This window comes from Tasmannia lanceolata, unplaced genomic scaffold (assembly GCF_043159265.1).
Source record: "Tasmannia lanceolata isolate RefF3 unplaced genomic scaffold, GAP_Taslan_0.1 ptg000020l, whole genome shotgun sequence".
In the NCBI taxonomy this organism is placed as follows: Eukaryota; Viridiplantae; Streptophyta; class Magnoliopsida; order Canellales; family Winteraceae; genus Tasmannia; species Tasmannia lanceolata.
Window position 1 is genome coordinate 24,423,602 of NW_027518697.1, and position 25,720 is coordinate 24,449,321.

General features: G+C 38.5%; 1 protein-coding gene across 2 annotated transcripts in view; it reads left to right on the forward strand.

Annotated features, from left to right (window-relative positions):
- The first annotated feature begins 4,897 nt into the window (after nt 1–4,897).
- Nucleotides 4,898–25,720, forward strand: part of LOC143854716 (uncharacterized) — a 30,457-nt gene continuing 9,634 nt past the window's right edge. Inside the window, exons 1-4 of one of the 2 annotated variants that reach the window (XM_077364814.1) lie at nt 4,898–5,586; nt 8,674–8,752; nt 8,866–8,955; nt 9,038–9,082. In XM_077364814.1, coding sequence (XP_077220929.1) covers nt 4,961–5,586; nt 8,674–8,752; nt 8,866–8,955; nt 9,038–9,082 — 840 coding nt within the window. In that variant the 5' untranslated portion in view covers nt 4,898–4,960. The remainder of the gene's footprint in view (nt 5,587–8,673; nt 8,753–8,865; nt 8,956–9,037; nt 9,083–25,720) is intronic. The other variant, XM_077364813.1, reaches the window with a different exon arrangement.

Sequence of the window (25,720 nt, forward strand, 5' to 3'; positions counted from 1 at the left end):
TATAGAGAGTCGTGAAAATTATAATTCACCTGAACTTAAGTAATCGTACAAAAAGCTTTAAAAATCAGTCGAGTCTAATGGATTGAGTCTAGGATAGCGGTTCTAGATGGTTAGGCATCGTAGTTTAGAATACGTCATTCGAACTACGTTGACTCCGATTCTTCCCGAGGCCGGGATACGTAGAGCAGCTGAGATGGACGGCCATTTTGGTCCGAGTCAAGTCGCATTAGAGTTAGGACTTGTCTTGTCCTGTCATATATAGGATTAATTTGTGTTTTATGTTTCGATGTGTTTTCTTACTTTCTTGTACTGATACTATACATTTAGCTGTAGCTTGCATGTGTATGTCAATCAGAACTTAGACCCCCATTAGACATGTCACTTATAACCTAGCTTTGCTTAGGTGACACATTTTTTTCATTTCATTCTGTGTATGCTTATTTCTTTATCCTCAGGAAATGCATGCTTAGGTAGACGATTCCTGAGAATTGTTTTTATTTCATATGATTTTCGCCCGAAACTCTTTGAGGTTAATAATAAATGGCATAAGAGACCAAGTGCTTGCACTCAGACGAATCGGGGGTGCTCTTCAGACCTTCTCCATTCGTAATCAGGCACGGACCCATACATATCTCTGGTTATCCATGGTATACAGAGCATATTTTTGTTTAAAGGATCCATGGCCGTATACCGTGGATGGCGACTCTGAGTTTGTTTAGGTATGTTTCGAATCCGGACTTGTTCCCGAATCGAGAGGTATCTCTTTTATATCGCCACTCGTGCTATGCTATGAGGGTGGCATCCGTTTCGAGAGTTCCTTGGTAGAGCTCTCCTTCTTGTGTGGATGATCCAAGAGGCCGCTGGGGGCTCGTCCCCCACCTCTCTCTCGGATCGGGGTCCACACATATATTTTCCCTTGTTCTACTCTCTTGCCCCATTTTTGTTGATGCCATAAGGGGAGAGAATTGTTATGCTATTTGAAAAATCTCTTGTGAATGTTATCATCAAAAAGGGGGGAGAATGTAAGCCCAATAGTTCCCATCTTGGCTTTACCTTCTTATTTTGATGATTCCATACACAAGTGATTTTATATCACTAATGTGTGTTTTGGTTATCTAAGTTCTAGATCTCATTAGTATGCAATCAAGGAAGCTTGGATCAAGGCATTGAAGCTAAATTTGAGTGATTTTGGTGTGCCCCAAAGCTAGGATGATCCAAGAAGCATGGTGGACTTGAAGCCTTGAAGTTCAAGAGAAGATTGAAGTGTTTTTCAAGTCTTTTTAGAATGTATTCTCCTCTCCTTTGTGTTTAGAGATGTCAAAGGCACTTAAATATGTTTTAAAACTACTTGAAAATATATTTGAAAACATGGGACTTAAGCCCAAATACCATAGCCCAAAAGCCCCTAATCTTTATATGTTAAAATGGAATTTAACACATGGCCGGTCGACCAGGGTTCCGCGGGCGACCGCGGCAAGGTAGCTGGAAATCCAGCACTTGTCGAAAAAGAGTGGGCATGTCGACCAGGGCTTCCCAAGCGACCGCGGAGGTGTCTCTGAAAATTCAGAAACACTCCAGTATGATCTGGCCTGTTGACCTCCATAAGTCCGGTCGACCGCGGAAAGGTTTTGAACCGAATTTTTGAACGTACAGGTAGCCCTCGCCGGGGGACCACCAATGGACCGGTCGACCTCGCCGGTTTGAAATTTGAATTTTCAAAAGAGAGCCCGATAAGGGTGGGCGATCGTCGTGGCCGGTCGACCGTCGCAGCCTAGAAAAAGAGCCATTGGGGCTTGCGCATGTTGACTTTTTCAACTCAGTGTTTTACAGTTTTACCCCCAAATGGTCATATTTTCAAGTGGGCTATATATACAGTATCTAAACCTTTCTAAACCATCTTTTTGCATTATCTTGAACATCTACAAGATCAAATTAAAGTGTTGCCTCTCTCATCTCTAAGCAAGGAAGTACATTTAGGCTTATATTTGTACATCTTTCTTCCATCCTTCGTAACCCTTTTGAAGGGATTTTAGTTTTCTTTCTTCAAGAAGATCATTGTAACTTGGCGAGTGCGAAGAGAAGCGTAGCCATCTGAAGAGCAGGTGTTGGAGACACGGAGCTTTCTCCGGTTCGTGGCGAATCTTGCTAGGCATAGCCAAACCATCTTTGTGGTTGGGTTGATTTCCCGCCATTAAGGGAATCCGTAGTGAAATCACCAAGAGGTCTTGGTGGAGTGGAGTAGGTCCTTGAGTGATTGAACCACTATAAATCTCGGGTGCACTCTTTCTATCTCTCTCTATCTCTCTGTGCATTTGTGATTTGTTTTCATTTGTGTGCTTAAAGGTTTTTATTTGCCATTGTTTTAAGTTTTCGCATTTTATTTGGCAAAAGTTTTTAAACCCAATTCACCCCCCCCCCCTCTTGGGTTGCCATCTACCCTAGGATTTCAGGACTATCCTAATTCGAAGTTTAATGGACAAGTCATGGACACAGTACTAGGATCCATGGACATATATATTTTAAATCCTAATCATAGGATCCAAAAAAATTACCGATTGGATCCAGGCAACTAATAAAAGCCTGCGGTACAGTCCGAAATCCAGTAGTATTATATTATTTTATGAAAATACCCTTCAAATTTTATAACATTAAATATTATTTCAAGGGCATTTTAGTAAAAATAAGCATCTATTTTTTGAGCTATTTCTATTTTCAGTATTTTGTCATTCATCTGTCTCGTGTCTTGAGTTAGCCTTTTCTTTTCCTTCTCTAGCCATTGACTTTAAGTCTCTAATCCGCTGCGTTGTCGCCATTGCAACTCACCCTCGCCCTCTTTTGAGAATTTTAACTGTACAACATAAGTAGGACCTACTAGGACACTCCGATGGATGGTCAGATTTGAAATGGACCGTGACTAAGACATACAAAGTAGGATACGATGAAGACTCCTAATCCGATCTGACTGATAATGGATTTGAATGGATCGTGACTGAGATATACGTGGATTCGATCTGAAGTGGAACCGTTGACACCACTTGATAAACATACTAGCAAGTGATAACTATGGAAAGAGATAAGAATAGAATATCCTAATGCAACCTAATTGCTAATCTAATCCGGTGCCTAATTTTATCTAGGTTGCCTCATCCAACCAACTTGCTTAATCTACCATTGGGATGATCCAACGCTGAATCTTAATCCAATCTAAGAATGAAACCTTACATATTCTAAAATGCCCCCTCAAACATATGTGGATTGAAGATCAACATACGTTTCATTACAAGGACTCATATATTTCTTACATATTCCTGAGTATGAAAATAGAAATTTCTAATGAAATTCCCCATAAGAAAATAAAATTTTCTGATTTGAAGTATACTATCGAAGTTTAGTGATGAATGTCCATTGATGATGACAATTGATGCCGATTGACGAATGGAATGTCAAGTTCAAGGACTCATATATATGGTACTTATATGATAAATTGTAAGAAGATTTCAACTGAAATGATTCAAGAACAACGGTGACAAAAGGAACAATAGATAGTAGATGTAGTGGCCGGCGGATAGACGGCTACATCAGCCGTCCGCCGGAAAACGGCATTGCTTATGCTGTAATTAGTACGTGGTCCTATCGACACACTCTAATAACATGATAAAATCACAGATTTCTACAATATCTTGGATTCTATTATAATCAGTAATGAGTGTTTATATTAAATACTCAAAAGGGTAAACATGGTAACAAGTGATAACTATGGAAAGAGATAAGAATAGAATATATATCCTAATATAACTTGGTTGCCTAATATATCTAGGTTGCCTAATCTATCAAGGTTGCCTTATCCAACCAACTTGCTTAATCTACTACCAAGACGATCCAACGGTGAATCTCAACCAAATTCAATAGTGAGATCTTATATATTCTAATAGTTACCAAACATGTTCTATAAAAGATTAATTTTTCAACAATCTTATCAAAGGCAAGGATCATCCAAAACATTCTTATTAAGGGTTAAGATTGTCCAGTGAGGTGAGGCCAAGAAGAAATTGTGACGTACCATAAGATTTAGAGACATAATCATCATAAATATAGCGGTTCTATGTCATTGACTGACCATTTTGCCTTTCCTTCAAAAGATTGACGGTTTTAAGGGTGCATTTGGATTGTTAGAAGCATGCGAGGGAATTGGGATCTTTGTTCCAATTCTACACAATTCGAACGTTTAGTTCAAAAAAGAAAAAAAGAAGAAAAGGCCGAATTGACACCAGGATGAAATTAGAGGATAAATGCCAGAATCTATTTCCCGCCCCACTAGGTGGTATCTTGATTTGACCCTTTAGGAAATTTTTACTGGATTTTTTTACATTAAAATATTTATTTAAACTTTTTTCCCGGGAGTTGAAATACGATGTAGATTGTCATTTCTGATCGTCGGAATTCAAACGCAGTTTAAAAGGATATACTCGATAACGAATTAATGTTTATTGTAATTAGACTAACATGAAATGATTGAAACCCCAAGAAAGGAATTGTGCCTTTTTCATTGATTTTATATGGTTTAAGCTCGTATAGTTCGCTATTTTTCAAAAAGTACTATACTGCTTACACTGTACAATGATCCAAATTGTCCATTTGATGGGCCACAATGTAAATAGGCTGTGCCCTAAAAAAAAAGAACATTTCCATAGGATGATCCTAACCCTATGATCTATAGAGGAAATGCCTATTATGCAAACCTATATAGATCAAATTGTTGGCTTCATCCCCTGTGGAAATGTTTTTCCGGGGCACACCTATTGACCTAGTGGCTCATCAAATGGAGGGTTTGGATCATCCTATGATGTAAGTTGTACCTATAGGTGCTTACACCCCCTATATAAACGTCCGTATAGCAGAAAGGGCTGTCTCCCACCCTTGTTCTTGAAACCCTCACCCCTATCTCACGTTTGCTTCTCTCATGGAGAGCGATAGTAACAACCCTTCTCATTTTCCTGTGGAAGATGAAGAAAATGAAGAAGAGGATGAGAATGAGGTAGAGTTCCTTGGAGAACTATCACCCTGGTTCTCTATGAGTTCTCCTATTTCTACTTCCAACCTTGCTATTGAAGCCTTTTCCCCTCTCAACCTTGGTTCTCCCATGGCGAGCGCTACTAACCCTACTAACCCTTCATATATCCTTGTGGAAGATGATGAAAATGAGGAGGAAGAGATAGTGTTCGAACCTTCCTGGTTCTCTTCTCTTGGGTTTACTTCTCCCTTGCCGAGCGCTAGTAGCCCTTCTCTTATTATTCCAGGTTTTGCCTATCCTGATCTTGTTGAAGAAGAAGGACAACAACAAGGAGATGCGATTTTACCTTATGGACAACAAGTGATTTTACCTAATGTAGAACAAGGAGAAGGAAGTGGAGTAGGAGATAATGGCGATTTCGTACTGGGTACTTCGCTAAAAAGGGCTGGGGATTCCGTAGAGGGTCCTTCGCAGAAGAGAATGACAATGACTATTGTTGATGGGAATGGCTCTGATATTGCCTCTTGCCCTATCTGCATGGAGCCTTGGTCATCCGAAGGTCCTCATCGTATCTGGTAAAAAAAAAAAAAAACTTTTTTCCCCTTATGGTTAGGTGTTTTTTCTTCATTTCTTGAATCATGCATGCACAATCTGGATTGGAGAGATAATCAGTTTGCTTTATGCCATGTATGTGTGATCTTCCATTAATGAAAGTTACTTAGGAGCTTATGGATTCTTACTAGCGCAGGGTAGGCTTCTTTTTTCAAGGGCATTTAACAATACCCTTAACTACATTCACTGCCAAAAACAAAAGTTTCTTTTTTCGCCTTATGTTAGTCGTTTTTCCGCATTTAACAATTCCCTTAACTACATTCTCTGCCAAAAATAAAGTTTATTTTTCCCCTTATGGTTAGGCGCTTTTTCCTCGTTTATCGAATCATTATCATGGGGAGACATAGATATCCTCTGGGGCTGTAGAATGAAGCTCATTCCCAGATTCCTCCTCATCGATTGTTTGTGTGGGCATGTCGAGCTGGAATTTGGATTCCACTCAACCCAATTTTGCCGCTTATCCACGCCTTTTTTTTTTGTTTGGGTGGGCATTTAGAGTTCCAACTTTTGTAATCCAATGTGATTCTCTCTCTTCTTATGATATGTACCTAAATGGGTAGCATAAATCAGTTTAGATATTTATGGTTTTTAGATTTAGCTCTTAGGATTCTTAGAGATAAGGGTTATGTAGATTGGGTTGGGTAGGAGTTTTAGATGAAGTGGTAAGTCTGTTTTCTATTTATAAATAACTTGTAACCAGTCTTTTTGAAATCAATGGAGAAATTTATTCTAGAAATCGTGCCTTTGGGCACAAAAGAGGACTGACCCTCCCCTCAAAGTGGGTCAAGAGGCTGGGAATCGCAAGATCTGAGAAGTCCTCTATTGAATTGAATGGGGAGATAATGGTCATTGGTTCAAATCCAATAGTAGGCAGACCAGTGTCTACTACTTACAAATTTGTGCATGAGCCGTTTGATCTTAAGGATGGGTTGATAGTACCAGGATGTATATTCTTGCTAGCTTAGAACTAAGATTGTGCATTTCATGCTTTTAAACAATTTATTCTACATGTTAATTAAATGGTACAAATTAAATATGATTTAACTATCGGATGAAATCTTATCAATCCAATTCTATATATAAATGACTGACTACCATCAATATATTTCCAAAATAAAAAACAATCCACTGATGATTGATGATAATGTAAATTTACCTGCAATTTTTCGTAAAAATATAGAACAATTTTATTTTGGAATTTTTTTCATGAAAAATAAGTTTACCAGATGCTGTAAACTTAGATAAATTTCGCTGCACTGATAATTTCGTGTTAGAGAGGGAGAGAGTTGAACTTCTAGATGAGTCATTCTTGTGCTTAACCTTTTCTGAGAGAGAGAGAGATTGGAGTGGTGGATACTTGAGGGCGAGGGCAATGGCAAGATTTCTGCCGTAAAAGCAATGAGCAGTTAAGACTTAAGAGATTAGACGGTTTCAATTCCTTCTCACCCAAGCCAGAAACCCTAACACCCAGAGATTGGAGGGTTTGGATGAAGTCGATTTTTCTTGTTTTTTTCCTTCTTGTACCGTCAAATTTAAATAATATTAAATCTTTGTAACAGATGTTTCTTGTGAGGCGAAGTGGCTTTTCATTTTGTTTAAATCGTGTATGGGAATGTGTTTCATTTTGAGGTATATGAAAATATCAGTTTCAATTTTGTTGGTGTTGGATTGGAGGGTTTTGCTTTTGTTAAAGTATAAAAAGATTAAAAACGCCTTTCGCCAACAACTTAAGCTTTTGGAGTTACTGGTTGTTTGACATGGTATCGGAGCAAAGGTCATGAGTTCCAATCTCCTTGATGTAAAAAATCCACATGCAATGGCCCAACCCAAAAGAGGGGCCACATGTGCCACGTGTAGGCCAAACCTCAAAGAGACACGTGAGGGGGAGTGTTAGAGTATTAAAAGATTAAAAACACCTTTCTCCAACAGCTTAAGCTTTGGGAGTTACTGGTTCTTTGACAGCTTTTAACCTGCAATGAAATCCGTCGTTTTAGTTATGCTTTTCATTTTCCATCTCTGCTACTAACAGCTTAGGATTTCCTTTTTTAAATAGTCGATTTTCTCCATCTTTTCACTGATTTTCTTCTATTTCAATGTGCAATTCGTGGTCCTTTGCATTACTTTTTCATTTTCTTTATAAATCCTTCATTTTATCAATTATTTGTTAATGTTATATCTGATTTCTTTGTTTACTAGAAATAGCTTAGGTAACATGCAGTAAGCTGCATCTAATACATCCAGCAGGAGATTGATTGATGTGATCCAAAGGGGAGAAAAAAACCAAAACCATAGAACTTATAATTCCAGTAAATTGATGGAGGTGATCCAAACAAGAGAAAAAGAAAATCCAGAAAAAAAATCCATAATACTTTTTTTCAGAAAAAGCTCCTTTTCCATATTTTTCTTTTCCCTTGATCCAAATATGCCCTAGAACTATGGCGTCTTGCAGTTTTAGAAAGATCCCCAATTGCCGTTTTATAAAGATGAAAAAATCCCTAAAAATATGGCGTCTTGCACTTTTACTCTTTTAGAAAGACCGCAACTGCCGTTTTGGAAAGAAAATGATTAAAATTGTGATGGAAGCTTTTTGGCCCTCCCACCTTCATAATAGTTGGGAAATTATCGCGCCGGGGGGTTGGGTGGGGTGTGTTTGCAATTGCCCCCAGTGCCTCCGTCCCTGTTCAGAGATGTGGTAGTTCAAAGTTATATAGTCTCATATTGGTCTTATATTTGTTGTTCATGTGTCGTTAGGACTTAGGATTGGGCCCAGTTTAGTGATAGTATACTTGTAATACTTTGTTTGAGTGTATATAAAGAAGCCTTATGGGAGTCGTCGGTTTAGATTTCACTCCGCATGAATTTCCTACTTTCCTTATTTCATTCTTCCCTCTTCTCTTCCTCAATTCCCTTTTAGTTAAATAGTCTTCTCCAAGTAGTTTCTTCTTCCTTTTACTTCCTCATCATTTCATCATTTTGAAGATTATCTTTCATAATATTTATTTTTAGAGGCCACATTCTGATAGGCTGATTTTCATATTTGAGGATTGCAGTTCTCTTCTTTGCGGACACTTGTATGGTAGGCAATGCATAGAGAAATGGGTTCGACGATTCAAATACAACATTGGGAAGGTATTTGTTTTCTTGTCTTAGTATAATCATTTGGTTGATTATTTCTTCTTTTTCTAGGGAAAGATATCTACTGCTATTTCGTCCTTATTTACTTTTCTATTTGTCTTTTGCAGTGTCCCCAATGCAATGAGAGGTGTAAATTGAAAGATATTATTGATATTTATGCGCCACAAGTAGTTGTGGCAGACCCTGCTCTGCATAAGGTTACTTTTTTTTTGTTTCATTCAATGATTTTACAAAGACATGATTTTCTGTTTTGATTGAATGAGCTGGGCTTTGCTACAGGAAGTTATATCTCTTCGGGCTGAAAATGAAGTACTTAAGTCAGAGGTATGATTATTTAGTAGCAAGGAACATTGATTTCTTTTTCCTATTTAAATTGGTTGGTTGCAGTATGGGTTTCTATGTAAATGGCTTTCCATATATTGTTGGTTTTTTAGTCATTTTTATGTGTTAAACGGGTAAAGTTCATGCCACTTTTGTCGGTCAAATTTCAGAACAAGCCATCCAAATATTTTCTTCTATCCTTTTTGTTTCTATGAGAGACATGACGAAATATATTAGTTAGAAATCACATATTCCATAGAATGATAAAAAAAGAAAGAAAATACCCAAAAAAAAAAAAAAACTAAGAGAAAGTATAATTGATGAAAGTTTATTTCTTGAAGAGGAGCTCTTTGGTAGTTTGATTATGTCTGATACCTACGTGGGTATGAAAATTCAAACTCGGATATCCAACTTCTTGTGTTAAACATGGCCTTGGTCTTTGATTGGCCTGTGGACATGCTCTGAACTAATTAAACCTCACCATTGTTTCCATAAATGACTTCTCATTTGAGGACTTGATTAGTTGCTAACCTTACTTTTAAGTGGATTCTAATATGGTCATTGTTATCGCCATGAACTTTTGATGCCGATCTTTCCATAAATGCTTATTGATAATCAACATTAAATTTTTCCTGGGAAGAGGTTAAAAGATGCCTTCTTGGAAAGAAGATAAGAAGGTGTGTTTTTTCATGAGTCGATCATCACCTCTTAAACTTTAACATGGTTGATGGCTTGCTGCTCTATCCAAAGAGAAAGGTCAGGAAGAGAAAGAGCAATTTCGAGGAACAAGGATGGGATGATTGAAGGGATGCAATAAGCTAATTAGGGATTATATGTTATCAATTTATCATACTTAGGTTCATAATCTGATTTGAATGTCACACTTTTCTTCTTTTGATTTGGAGTGATAGTAGCCTGCTGATCTAACTGGAAAATGAGTGAAAGGATGCAAATAAAGATTGATAGGTGAACTTAACTAAGATTACTAGCAGAAACTTTTGCTTGTTGTTTCATATTATAACCAAAATACTAGATGTTTTAATAGGCTCAGCCCAATGAACATGACAACATGAAAACTTTCACCTAGGATCTTATTTTTCCTCTTTCTTTGGCTTGGGCTTCTTTGGAGTATGCATGGACACATCTTTAGACACATGTCCCACGGACTTGAACACTTACAGTCTTGCTGGTCCTGCTGGCAAAAAAATGAAAAAGAAAAGGAGAGGAAGCTGAGAAAGAAGCAAAAAGTGTAGGAGATCGTGAGTGACGGTTTGTGGGATCAATTGAACGGAGGGTGGAGATGAAGTCTTTACCAGAATTGAGATAGGATGTTGGATCGTTGTTATAGGGTTTTGCGCCTATTGGAGGGAAATGAAGGATGCGGTTTGGGGCAGAGGCGGAAGAGCTCGACGTAGTTGAAGCGGGATAGCAGGAGAACCCTTGTAGAGGCTGCCATGGCTGGTGATATGTCCATGGCTGCTATGATTTCAGGTATGTTCTCCATTCTTCTTCTGCATCTTCTGCTTTTTCTTTTCTTCTCGTGTCGTCTAGCATAGTTTTCCCCTTTCTTATTTTTTCTGTATTTTTCCTTTCTTTTTCTTCTTCTCCCTCTTCTTTATATATTCTTCTTCTTCATCATCTTCTGATGGACTGCTATATCCTCCACTCCCCCCTTTGTTCCATATTTGAAGTCATCACTTTTTTTTCTTTTTTTTTTTGAAATGGCTTTTTTTTCAAGTCATCACTATTGTAGCAAGTTTGCATGATTTGATCTTAGCCATTTGTGTGGATGGGTCATATTTCAAAAAATATAGCAGCAAGACAATCCTAATTATATTATCAGAGAACATTGAGAACTACAAATGGAATGTCAAAAGAGACAGACTAATGATCTGGATTCAGTGGTTGGGTGGCTAGGATTGATCAAACGAAGTGTTCTTTTTTTAACGCTCTGAATTATATAAGTATGTGCCACATATTTTAAATTAGAGACAACAAATATATGAATCTTAATATGTGTAGAATGGAAGTATCATGATTAACCGTGTCTTTGTTTTTAGATTTTAGGGGGTTGTTGTGTTGTGCACTCGATGTCCATGTCCACAAATCATAGCTTGAGCTATTCTTGTGTCCCTTCTCCTCTTTTCTTTTCCCTTGGATTTCTCCTTGTGATTAATGAATTCACATTTGTAAAGAAATATTTCCAAGGACGAAGGAAAATCCTATCTTAAGTAGATGGTCAATTTTCACTTTTGATTAATCCCAACTTATTTTACGATATGATTCTATATCCTAGGTAATGTTGTTAAATAGATTTGGAAATTTACGAAGAAAATAATAAAAAAATTGAAAAATTATTTATTAATATAACTTGCCCATACAAAAGAAGAGCAGAGATGCAACCCCAGCAGAAAAATAAATTATATCAGAGGCATGTCATTCCATACAATTAATTTATTGCAATTCCCCCCATGATTTGTTAACCTATCAGTTTGACTATTCCCTTCCCTGTGAATATGATAGCATGCACAATTAGATATCCTAAAGATAATGTCATGCGTTACCAAAAAGAGTTTGAAATTTCCAATGAGGGTGAGATTCCTTATTAAGCTATCTGCGGATCACATTGAGGGCATCACCTCCAATCCATATAGGTTCTGACTGATTATTTCCTTCGAGATAGATAAGCCCGACCAATGGTTCTTTCCTTTTTGTCATTAAATTGAGCTTCACCACAAGGACTTGCGAAAGCTAGGATATTACAAAACTAGGATATTATTACTGCTAGAGTCCGAGAGGACACCTTTGCACCCAACCTTCTTAGCACCAAGTCCATTGATAATAGCCACTTCACGACTACCATCGTAGATGAGCTTGTGCCACCCACTAGGAGGAGCACACCAAGAATCAAGATGCCTGGGCAAGGAGAAGTAGCTGTTACTAACCGTGATCCAAACAGATATGATATCATTAATATGGACAAACTGAAAAGTACTTTGTTGTAGAAGCCCATTTTGAAGCTTCCAAAATTATTGCATTAATTAATCAGCCAATGAATTTAGCTTTATGATTAAAGATGCGATTGTTTCTTTCCTTCTAGATTAGCCAAATACAAGGACAAAAGATTTTTCAAAGACCTTGAAGTGTATTATTCCCAACATGGTGGCAACACAAATGCCAATAGCCCGATGCATCTTAAATATGCCAAAGAAAAAGCTTCATAGATGTAGGGACCAAGGGCATCTAAAAAAGATATGTGACATAGATTGGTTTGGGGACCGACACAATGTGCAATCCCTGTTTGGGCACATGTCTTTTTGCCGGCAGTTAGCCATTGAGAATCTTGTCATGTGAAACACACCATAGGAATGCGGAGATCCAGGGGGAGGCCACAATCTTCCAGACATTGAGAAACTCACGGGCCAAAGGGAACGGAGAAACCAGAGAGGTATAGGATCTAACTGGGAAGATGTCGTTTGATTTGGGCACCATATAATGTCATCTTGACAATCTTGGATAGGGAAATAAAAAGGCTTCACTTCTTGTCCAACTCAGGGAATTCCCCAAAGACTAGAGGTTTCACCCGTATTAAGCACAGGACAAAACTGCAGACCTAGTGTTGACTTCCCTGGCGAAGAGGTTGGGAAGTCCTTATTCCTATCAAGCTAGATTTGAACCCATTTATCCCACGAAAAGCAGGTATTCTCCCCATATTAAAACATGCAGATGATTCAAATTTAAGATGAAATTTCAGAAAATGTTAAAAAATTATTTATTTTATTAACAATAGGAAAAAATAATTTCTTATATTAATAATATTAGTAAATAATAAATCATATTAAAAATATAAAAAACCAGAATGGACAAGGAAATTATTTAAAACATGCTTCTACAAGTATGAAAAAATGCTTTTTTTCTCCTAAATATACGTTTTGTGGAACATGAAAAGTGTTGTTTCTCTTAAAGCTGACCTCTGAGGTCATTTTTGAATATGATCTGAGAATGCCTATATGATAGGGGTGCAACTTGGGTCGGGCTCAACCTGACCCGGCGGGTTCAACCTGATTTTTTCCCAGGTTGGGTTACGCATTTCTCGAGTCGGGTTGGAAAAGGGCAACCCGAAGAACATTCGGGATGGGTTAGGGTGCAACCCGAAGAACATTCGGGATGGGTTAGGGTTGATGCATTGTCAACCCGACCTGAGGCATAACTCGGAAACTTTAACTTTTTTTTCTCTCTTTCGTATGAAATGCTTAAGCACGCCACTTGGACCCATCTACGATTCTATTTTCCTAGCTTTAATGATGTTTTTTGTTAGAAGCAAACCTGTCTGTCAGTGTGATTGTTTATTACTGTCTTGTGTAAGAAGCATTAATGATACCTTGCTTTTTTGGTAGAAGCAACTGCTCTGTCAGTACTTGTATTTATTATTTTTGCCTTGTGGAAGAAGCAACAAGTCCAATAATACCTCTCCTTCTTCTTACAATCCTAACCCTAATTCTTTTTTTTTCGTTTCATCATGTATTTTCATTTCTTTTTCTTGAGAAACATCTGCAAGAGTGAAAGTATCTATTCAAAGCTTCTAGGTTTTTCTTTTTCCTGAGAACATTCAAAGCTTTCAGGACCTAATCTTCACCGGTCCATGGCTCCATGCAAACTTCACGGCTGGATGATTGAAGATGGACGACAATGCTAGGTTCTTGAAGAAGGCAGCATATGAGCACTCCAATGATCTGGCTTTACATGGGAGTGTTGAACCCTCAAGTAGAAGAAGCAGCCCATGATCTTTCCTTTCTTCTTCTTGTTTTTTTTTCTGTTTTCTACTATTTTTTGTATTTCAACTTGGTTCAGGTCGGGTTGGGAAAATGTCAAGGCGGGTTGGGTTGGGTTGGCCCTCTTCGGTTTGAGATTCGCGTCGGTTTAGGGTTGGAGAAATGGCCTCTCGGGTTGGGTCGGGTTAGCCGCAACCCGACTTGAGTTGCACCCCTACTATATGTTGTCCTGATCTATAAGCCAGCATCTCCTGTGCATTGATCGTTCTTGCCTGTCCGGGAAAAGAAAAAAACTTTGATTCACTTTTTCTCACTGATTGGAGCTAAGATATTATAACTGGATTCCATTTAACTTCTTTGGGTGAGAAGATTTGATGGCTTGGAAGCAACTTGAGAGTTCAATCTGATTCTTAGATTAAGTGACCAGATCGTGTTGGATTCAATCTCTGATCTAGATCCTGCTATAGCATTTGCCCTCTGAAAATGAAAATTAATCCTGATCGTGTGATAATCTGAAGGTTTCAAGAGACACTGAAGGAACGGAGTGCCAGGGTGTTTAAAATAGCAGATTTCTGCCATAAGTTGTCCGAGTGTCTCTGTTCAGGTTTTCTTTCTTTTCAGACCTACAATCCTTATGACTCCAAAAGGATTTTGAATATGGAAGTTTTATTAGCTTATGTCACGAAGCCTACCTACTGTTTGTTGGAATTCCTCTAAAGAACCAAAGTTAAGAGGCTGGATAAAATTCTGCTTGGGACTGTTCACGTTGATGGCCCATATAGGTGCAAGTTAAATGTCATTGGTTACCTTCATTGTTATAAAGTAATGCTACCTATTGGGTTTCCAATGGGTGCTAGGTTTAAATCATCCAGATGGTGCCGACCAAATGCCTTGAAGAGTACTTTGAAGGTCAGAAATTCACCATCTTTTGTTTTAATGGGAATTCTGCATATATGACATATGAAGAAGGGAAACTTCTTTTGAATATTTGTTAGAGGCTGATGGTACGAAGGTTTGAAAAACACTGATATGGTTTTAAGTGAAGGGCTTCATTGTTGCTGTGGTTTAGGCTCTGAGTAGTAGCTTCATGTTTGATCACTTGGACAGTCTGATTTGTAGTCTAAGATTGGTGGACAAGTTTGTCCTATTGGAATTGTTTCTGTAGGGTGAGGTGAAGCTAACAATGGAATATTGGCCGGACACTAATGTGACAAGGAAATGAAGGATGAGGAGGACCGGGTCCTGGCAATAGGATAAAAGGGTCTATTGTATATTTGCTAGTGTGAAGAAAATGTTGTGTGTGGAGGACTGAAGTGTGTGAATGGTGTCTTTGTAATTTGGATGACATGAGGGGACTATATAGTGAGGACAACAATATAAAATTGGGATAAAGGGTAGTGTTTAGAGAGTTTTTGGTGAAGTGAAAATTTGTTGAGTGTCGAGAGGGAGGAAGATTACCTTCTTTGTGGAGAGCATGAGGTGGAGAATGGAGAGAAACTTGGGTGAGAAGAGAGAGAGGAAATCCTCGGATGAGTAAGGCCTTCCTATCTACTTCTCATTCTACATCAGATGTGCTTGTGGATCTTGTTTCATCTCTATTTGAAATCTAGCTATCCTTTTCTTTTCTATCTTTTTTTTGTTGTTGATTGAATTCTATAGTCATATTCTCCCTTCATCTACTTTCACAACTAGATTTGAGTTTAAGTTCTTTTAGATCTGTCATGTTTCTAATGAATTGCAGCAAGCATTTAAACACATATTGCTATCACTGATCTTTCCTATAATAAACCTAAAACAGATTGGCAATGTACTCTCAAGTTGGAATTTACTGCATCGCCTCACTCAAATTTAGACATCTCCGAGTCTACATCAAAATTTTACAAAATTGTACATGTCAAATGATCCTAACCATCTATTGGTGGCCTTTAGATGAGGGACCGATGATGTTCCCATAATTGTGATTAAATAATGCAGGCTCCACTTAATAAAAATTATGGAAGTGATATATTAGCTCTCTTTTCTTCCCCAAGACACTCCCACTAGTTTAATTATGAATACTATTTTTCTACTAAAGGGGGTAGCTCAACGCGGAAAAGGGGATGAATACTAGTGTTTCTTGCAGTTGGTTAGAGTGGTGAACCATTGGTGAGGCGACTATCGAATGGCGACCATAAAGAGGGGATGGATTTAGTGATGGCTAGCTGTTTCGCTCAACAAGAAGAGAACAGAGCTATTATGGGAGGGTTTACTAAGTGTAGGCGATGGTCGATCATTCATCGGTGCAGGTGTAGGTGTAGCTCCAGTTGGTAGAAAACTATTGTGAATAAATCGTGGTGATAAGCTTGAATGGGGCTGCATTTGCTTGGTGTTGGAGTATGAGTCAGGGGGAGATTAACCCTAACCCATTCATTTTTCTCTCTTAACTTTTTGTTAACATGGTTTCAAAACCTTAGGGTTTTCTGATCCCTAGGGTTCTCTATCAGCCTTCACCTTCTCCGCCACCTTCACATAGCCGAAACCCCCCTTCCCTCTCGTCGCGAAACCTTAACCCCAACCCCAACTCCGGCCAAACTTTCATCTGAGGCAAAACGGTATGCTGTCTTTTTCTTCTTGAGAAGGAGTCGTTCCCCCCGCCCTTCATCTTCTCTTTCCCTGCGCATCCCCCCTGCTCCTCTCTCTGCTCGCCCCCTTGCAGCCACCAGCACATCCCGAGCTATCCACCCCCGCAGGGCAGCCGCAGCTCCTGGCCAGCCCCCCCTCAATTTTCCTTAGAAAATATTTTCTGCCCAGCTTGGAAATTTTTTTTCAGGAACGAGGATTTGCAACCCCCCAAAATTTCCCGAAAAATATTTTCTGACCCCCCCCCCTCACATATTTACTTTCCCAGAAATCTGTTTTTTCTCCAGCCCCCAATTCCTGGGTTTGCAGGTAAGGCCCCCCCCCCCCACACACACACACACGTTTTTCAACCCACATCATTCTTCCTCTCCCTAAAACTCTTTTCTCCCTCTTACAATGTGTTAGATCTTCATCTCCTATTTTACTTTCATTCTTGTTTGTTTGTCTTTGCGACTTCTCTTGTGCCCCATGGCTTCCGTCTTGTCAAGCTTCGTCGATGACCATCATTCTTGGAGCCGCGTCTAGCTTTCTTGGCGTGTCCTGGTTTGCCCACCTATTCAGTTATCTACTGTTATTCATCTTTATTTGGGTTGTCTGTTTCTTTCTTGCTTGTTGTTATGGAGGAGGTGATTGACCATCATTCCACAGGAGTGGCTCCTGGTGTTCGTCCGACACCCTCTTTGGCGTCTTCTTCGACATCATCTCTCTCTCTGGATGGATAATTCCCACAGATCACTACTGTTAAGTTGGATGGGGCAAACTACGTTACTTGGAAAGCAGCCGTCGAGAAGTATCTTATTGCCCGTTCATTACTGTTAATCATAACTGGCCCGTTCATCAGCTGGATGTGAAGAATGCCTTCCTCCATGGCGACTTGACTGAGGAGGTGTATATGGAGCAACCATCAGGGTTTGTTACTCAGGGAGAGACTTCCTCCTATGTGTGTCGCCTACGCAAGTCACTCTATGGCCTCAAACAATCTCCGCGTGCGTGGTTTGGGAGATTCAGTGAGACAGTCATGCGCTTTGGCATGAAACAATGCGCAGTGGATCACTCAGTCTTCAGTTACCACTTTTCAGCTGGGTGTATTTTGTTGATAGTTTATGTGGATGACATAATCATCACAGGGAGCAATTCACAAGGTATACATCGTTTGAAAACTTTCTTGCAAAAGGAATTCTCTACTAAGGATTTGGGTCAGCTCAGGTATTTCTTGGGGATAGAGGTTGCTCGTTCTTCTAGAGGCTTGTTCCTATTACAGAGAAAGTATGTATTGGACTTGCTAAAAGAAACAGGCAATCTTGGAGTTAAACTAGCTTCTGCACCCATGGATCCTAATGTGAAACTCGTTCCAGAAGAAGGAGAGTTGTTGGAGGATCCTGGCAGGTATCGCAGGCTTGTCGGTAAACTTATATATCTCACGGTTACTCGGCCAGATATTTCATATGTTGTTGGAGTTGTCAGTCAGTATATGAGCTCTCCACGTATTGTGACAACAAAGCTGCAATATACATTGCCAACAATCCAGTCTTCCATGAGCGCACTAAATATATTGAAGTGGATTGTCATTTTATCCGTTAAAGAATCCAGAAAAGAGAGATTTGCACTGTGTTTACTCGATCAGGAGACCAATTAGCTGATATGTTTACAAAGTCCTTAAAATAAGTCAAAATTGAGTGATACATGTAACAAGCTAGGAATGTATGATATCTACATTCCAGCTTGACGGAGAGTGTTGGATTATGTAACTTGCCTAAGGGCATTTAGGACTTTGTACATTCCTTTATGTTTTAGTATAAAGATATGAGTCAGGGGGAGATTAACCCTAGCTCATTCATTTTTCTCTCTAAACTTTTTGTTAACACTTGGGAATCGGTCTTGGGGTGGATAGGGGAGAACTTGATGGGACTGGAGAGAGGGGAGACCTGAATACAGATAGAGCCATCCCGACGAATCAATTCTCGTCCCATGAAGCGGGAAAAGTCTGCTTTAAAAAATGTAACCTAAAAATCAGGATGATTTTTTTGGATATGTCAATCTTGTTAACTTTTCTTCTCGTGGAGCGAAAAAAGTGAAGATTCATTTCGGAAAATGGTTAAAGAACACAACCTAATGCTCTTGGAAATCTTATTTCTTTAGATTGAATTCGGTAACAAAACTCACCAGAAATGAAATTGATTTATAGGATTGAGATCAAATTTGGCTAGTTACAGAAAACAAAAAACTTGAATTGATCAAATTAAAGTATTGCAGTAGAAAACAGAACGGAGCTACAAATGAATGATGGTTTGCACTCGACGAGAAGAAATGGGATATAAGATGAAAGTGACAGTCACTTACGTCCAAGGACTTAACAAAGCATCCTTGGAGGAGCAAATCTCAGCTCTAAGAAACTCCCAAGACTCTCCAAAATTTTATTGCATCAAAGAATGAATGCACTATCCAAAATTTTACTACATCAAAGAATGAATGAAAATACAACATAGATTGGTGTTTGTAGGTGAGGGTTGGGGCTCTAAATGCTTGCCAACCATAAGCCAGCTGTCATGACAGCCAAGGTTTTAAATTTCGGTGGAAATATTGTAAAATCATGAAAACGTATGGAAACATATGCAAATGATGATATTTTAAGATGAAACTTTGAGAAATGCTATGGTAAGCACAAATGCATACCTAGAAGCCATCACATAAGCAAGAAAACCATCGATAATGGCTTAATCACATCAAACACCTAGTGACATGCATTGTTGCACATGTCCTGAACTGTAAAGTCAATAAAAATAAATATAATCTGATGAGGGATAAGAAAATACAATGACCAGACTCCCCTCTAAGGACCCCAACTCGATGTCAATACAACATAGAGTTACGAGGTATCGTTGGTCCCACGTCAATCTGACATCCCATGCATAAAATACGGTTACTTTGTTGTGCAGTTCAATGATGTTGCCTACCAATTATCATTCTTTACATTAATGTAATGAAATGAAATGAAATGCAAAGTAAAATGGCTTACAAAAAACATTTCCCTCTTCCGTATTTCCCTCTTCCGTGCCTAGTCATAGACTCATCATTTGTATGATGCTTAGGTTTTGAAATTTGAAATTTCCTTGACTTCACATTGAAATGAAAAGTGAGCTCGACTTTGATCCACCAAGGATGCACCTACAAAGCAACTTGACAAAGATTAAAAATATTAAATATTTTCTACCTTTGTAGTTGGTATTGACACCACTATTTGCACCATTTACATCTGAATGAAAATTTGTCTTTAAATGCAACCAATCAAAGGTTGAAAATTAGGGCCACAGTAAAACCTTGAAATGTTCCAAATGAAAAAACCGGGTGTTGGTGAAAACAAATCAAAGAAATGCATTTTAAGGAAAAAATTTCGGACTTTTAGGATTTTCCAAAACGAGATTTTTCAGAAAAAAATTCATACTTTTTAGGGTCTTCCAAATCAGGATTTTCCAAAAAAAATTCCATGGGAAAGCAAGAAAAAAAAAGGTTTTTCTTTAATTTGCAGTATTTTTCGATTTGCAGCAGATTAGGGAGGGCTCTTTGTTTGGTTTTGAGAAAATTGGCTTTATATGCTGTAAATCATAATATCTTTCCGTTTTCTGTCGTTTCCAACTATTTTGGTTGAATTTCGGTTGAAATTTCGACCGAAATAATGGAGTAGAACGAATCCATTAAGATTTCTTTTCTGTGGGGATGGAAACATGAACATTTCATTCGTTTCGTGTCAGTTTTGGTGGAAATTGAAAACCGTGATGACAACTAATTTCAGCTTATGGACAGCTAAAGTACCACTCATAATTTGGCAAGGTGACAAGAAAATGACAGCCAAGGGACAACTCATTGATAGCTCATCTCTAGCTGATGTGGTAGGCTATGCAAGCATCCTCTTGTTACATGTTAAATGTTAATCGTGATGTGGTTGCCTCTCTCCTCTTATTCTTTCATAACACGTCCAAAATAACCATTTCTTCACTCTCATGCGTGTGTTCTATCTTTAGCCTCTTGAAGGTCTTGGAGTGCTCTTAAAGCACTTTTATTTCTTTCCCTTTCCTCTTCCTCGTTGCTCATAAACTCCTTTAGCCGAAACGTTATATTTTTCAATATGGCCTTTCAATTTTTTGTGAACCTAAATTTGTTTGCAACTTAGAAAGAAGATTAGATATCTCATTCTAAATTAGTTGTCACATACTAAGTTGTTAAATATAGAATGATATATATATATATATATATATATATATATATATATATATATATATATATATATATATATATATATAGAGAGAGAGAGAGAGAGAGAGAGAGAGAGAGAGAGAGAGAGAGAGAGAGGAGTTTCTACACACTAGCTTAAAATAAGTGGGGGCCACATTGTTTGGGTGATCCAAAGCATTCATTTGATGGGCCCTCACATGGATAGGGTGTGCCCAAAGAATCAGCTCCATAGGATCCTTCTAACCATTCGAACCGTGGAGGCAAAAAAGGACAGATTTGTGAAGGTTTATACACGTCCATTTTACCTCCACAAATCAACTTTTCATATTAGTTCCATAGTTTTGGACAGGACTAGGGGAATTTCACTGGGCCCGCTCTATTCTATTCTGAAAGAGGGGATTCGTGCAATGCCCAAGGTTTAGAATCCATGTGCGTATTCTGATGTCATGTGACCCAAAGCAAATATGTGAGTAGGTGAAAGAGAGTTACACATTGAATGAGATCATTAATATAAAACATGGAGTCGATAAAACTACTTTTTTTGGTCTACAAGTGTTTTCAATTCCTTATAATTGATGTGGCCCATTTTGTCTTATATGTTGAATGTGTGGCTTTTAGGATTCTAAATCGTGGTGCCCAATGGAAGGCTATATCCTGAAACATTGGGCCATGTATAAGATACATTGGACATGGTGGTGTCCTACATGGGGTTTAGTACTCTAGTAGGAGAGAATAATCTACATGACTATATTTAAAATAAAATTGGCCTATAAATTTGGCACCAGTATTTTCTATAGTGTTTTATCAAATTTATTTTTTAATAAATATTATATATCCTACAAATATGTTTTTTGCGAAAGGGAATTTACAAATTTTAATCAAATCATATGAACAAGTGTTTGGATCTAGGGTTTCAAATATAAAAGTTTAAACCTAATATTTTGCTTAGATTAGGAACCTTTCAAATCCAAAATTTCTTTTGAATATTGTTCAAGAAGAAATGAGAGAGCAAAAAGTGAGTTAGGGAGAACTCCCCCACTTATGTATTTATATTAAAGCAAATAATGTACATAGACAATTATACCTCTAGTAGAACTATCTATTCTTACACTCCCCCTCAAGCTGGAATGTATATATCATACTGATGCAGATAGTAGGCCAAATAAGTGGCATATTTGCCCATTAGTATTTATTTACATATTTTTAGTTTTCCATGTGTAGACACCCAATTTTGTCAAGGCGGTACTAATGATAGGTGTTGCGAGGAAGAACCTTATGAAGAGTCCCAGAGCACCTGTTAGGTTTCTCTCAAATCTCTCTTTAGGATCTTTTCAGAAGAAAGTGATTCCGAAAGCCGTTTTTAAAACCAGAAAGCGTGTTTTAACAAAACACCCGCCTTTTTCGACAAACCAAAAGCCTGTTTTACACGTCACTCGCCTTTTACAGCATAAACCGGTACGCAAGGTTTTAAATCTCGGTTTCGGTTTCGATTTCGGTGATGACCGAAACCGAAACGTTTTGGTTTCAGTACGAAATTTCGGACGAAATCTTGTAAAAATTTCACCGAAATTTCGGAAATTTCTGAAACGTTTCACCGAAATTTCCGAAATTTCACCGAAACGAAATGTTTCGGCCAAAATTTCCGAAACGTTTCGGCGAAGTTTGGTACTTTTCCGACTCACTGTGAATTTCGTTTCGTTTTCCACCGAAACCGAAATATTTCGGCCAAAACGAAATATTTCGACACGTTTCGGCCGAAATTTAAAACCATGCCGGTAAGCCCTTTCGCACACGGCATTTCTATCAGTAAGTTAACTTTGGTACGGAAACTTCTGTTTTCACTCAAAGGACACTTTGTTTCCCCGAAAGCGTACGATATTAGGTTCATTGGAAAGCTCCCAGAACGAGGAATCCAACGGATCTGACCACGTGTGAATTGGAATTCAATCGGAAGAGTTACAAACATTCGAAACTAACTGATAAAAGACGTCATGTGTACAAAAAATTTGGCCCTAGGATAAGAAAGGTCCATAGGGAACAATTGTGATTATTGTGTGTTGGAGGGATAGCGTAGTCAGTTTGCAGGAAAAGTTTACTTGTAAAAGTTTAAACATTATGATTGTTTGGTGTTGATGGACATTAACTACCATATGTTGGAGAATCTCAATTAGTATATTACCAACCTTCAAATATTTATGTTTACGGAATAAATATTTCATATGGAGAATACTTGTAGTGGCAACCTGAAACAAAACAGAAACTTGTACGCAAAGGAATTCAGAACAACTAAATAGAAAAGTTAAGATAATTAGTAAAATATTGGATCTGAAAGAAATTTAGACTGAAATCTGTAGCATAATAGTTCAAACTGAATTTTGATTTAGAACACAAACAGAAATCGAACTGGGCCGCTCTTAGTGTTCTAAGACAAACATAAAGGAAAGTGAATGGATTTTGTGATTTGGAGAACAAATACAAGCACAGCCGAGATTTTTATTTACTTCTCGAACTAAGAATGGACAATGAAACAACGAAGCAAGATTACATCTATAATACTAAAATGAATTTATAAAATAGAAAATGATTTTTAATGGTATAAAATAGAAAATGATTGATAAAACTTCATGTGATCTTTGCACACAACAAGATTTAATCACAACAGAGGCAATAGATCTTGCACTCGACAGGCTAGAACCAACAAACCAAAGAAGTTCTGGTTACTTACCCCAAGGACCATGGAAATCTTCCATGGACTAAACCTCCTCACTTGGAAACTCTCCAAGCACTCCAATTCCCCAAAAATCCAACTCTCTTAAAAAATGAAACACATCTCTATTTATAGAGGTAATTCTAGTCATCTAGTGATTATCAACTCACTCTTAGCTTCCTCATGGACATTTCATAGGCAGCTCATGTCTTTGATGATGTGGCAAACAAGTCTAGCCAATACCTAGCTGGCTTTCCAACTCGTACCAAATCACACGAGGCTGATGTGGCTGAAATTTCAGCACACTTGATGATTGGTATGACATTAGACACGTTCGCTTGAGTCTCTTGGTTATGTGGTGATAAATCTTAGCCATTCAATCTATACCATAACCCACCCGAGTGCCAAAGCAGGATGAATTTCCTTTTCGTCTAGGATAGGTTCAGAAAGCTTGTTCTGAGCAGCATGATCAGATCTGATCTGATCTACAACCACGTTGTTGTTATCATTGCCATTGGTGTTTTAAAGTGCAGAGCCGGCAAGGCTCAATTTGCTCTTTGAAAATTTCTGTCTAGATCCATAGAAACCAGTCCTTTGCTGCTGATTTGCTATCATTATCCGTTGTTACTGTTAATTGTAGCACCTTCCCAAACTTTGACCCCATTGCTACCTAAATTTCAGGACCTTTGTTGCCTTGATTTCGTTGTTTTTAGAATGTTGTTAGGCCTACGTAAATGAGATAGCAACCCAAAGGGGATTTGATTTGGGGGGGGGGGGGGAGGGGGAGGGGTGAATTGCGTTTATAAAAACTTTGCCCTTTTAAAACAAACTATCAAATTAAAACCAAATCCAATTAGTGAAAATAAAAATCAAGATGCAATGAACAAGATAGAGGGAAGAGTTAAAGATTGCACCGGAGCTTTTTATAGTGGTTCGGTCCAAATCCCGAACCTAATCCACTCCACCAAAGTCCTTGGTGGCTACACTAATCAGGCTCTTTGCGGGCGTCGTCCAAGCCATTACAATCACCTTCGAGGTGGCTCCGTGCCTCAACACTTGCCCAAGGGTCTTCTGGGCGCCCTCTGCTGTTTACAATCATTGAGGTGGCTCTGCGCTTCTCAACACTTGCCGACAAGGGAGTTTTTGGTGCCCTCCAAGGTTTTTCCGGGCACCCTCCGACGTTTACAATGAAATAAAAGAAGAAAGAAACGAATCCTTTCAAAGGCAAATACAAGAAAGATATACAAAAAATGATCCTAGGATCCAATCCTTCACAAGATTTTCAAAAGAGGCTCAACAGAGGTTTTTCACTCAAAATGATGATCCGGAATGACTATGGAGTGTTAGAGTTATGATTAAAGGGTTAGGGAACGCTTATATAGGCCAAGAGCCAAAACTAGCAGTTTGGGAGCCCCCCCCCCCCTCTAAAAAATAAACCAACGAACCAACACCCCAACGGTTCTGTAATGGCTAGTCGGGCTATTTATTTTAAAATGCAGTTTTATTGTTCACGGTCGACCATCGTTCCCGGTCGACCAAGAAAGGTCGGTCAGCTGCCAGAACTTCTCTGCCTTATTTTATTTTTGAGATCAGTGATGTCGCTGATCGACCGGCAAGATCTCTGTATTGTACCCTTTTTCAATTGATTTCTCAAATGTACATTGGTCCACTTGATTTCCATTGCATGTTTAGCTTATTGAGGGTTATTTTAGCCTCCTTTTAAAGCCTCTAAGGAATCCTAAGTTGGGATTGGATTTTACTTTCTAAAATGGTAAAGGTCTTGACTTGAGATCTTCAACACGTTACATCTTCAAGCCTCTTCCTTCGTCATCATGGATCTCACTTGCATCAATGATCCTCATTTCAGCTCGACTTGCTTTGATCCACTGATCATTGGCTTTCAAACTTTAAATAAGTTTACAACTAAAACATCAAACACAGTTAAACTGAATCACTTGCGTTTATAATCATCAAAAAAAAAAAAAAACCAAGGGTTTAACCATTGGCCTTACAGTTGTAAAAGCAGCACCGATGGGTGGAGGGCGATTTGTTGCTGAAGTGAAGAAAGAGAAGCTCCTACACAGGATTGGAGGCCTCCTATTCCTAGTCAACTTAAGCTTAAATTTGACGGTTCTAGTCTTGGAAACCCTGGGCCCATCAGGCATGGGAGGCCTCTAAGAGATGACAGCGGATTGACAAAGTGGTCATTCTCGGTACCAATCGGAACGGCGGACTCTAATGAAGCGGAACTCAGATTGGTCCTCCAAGGTAAGGATATTGGAACCTTCTCTACTTGACCATATGGTAGTGGAA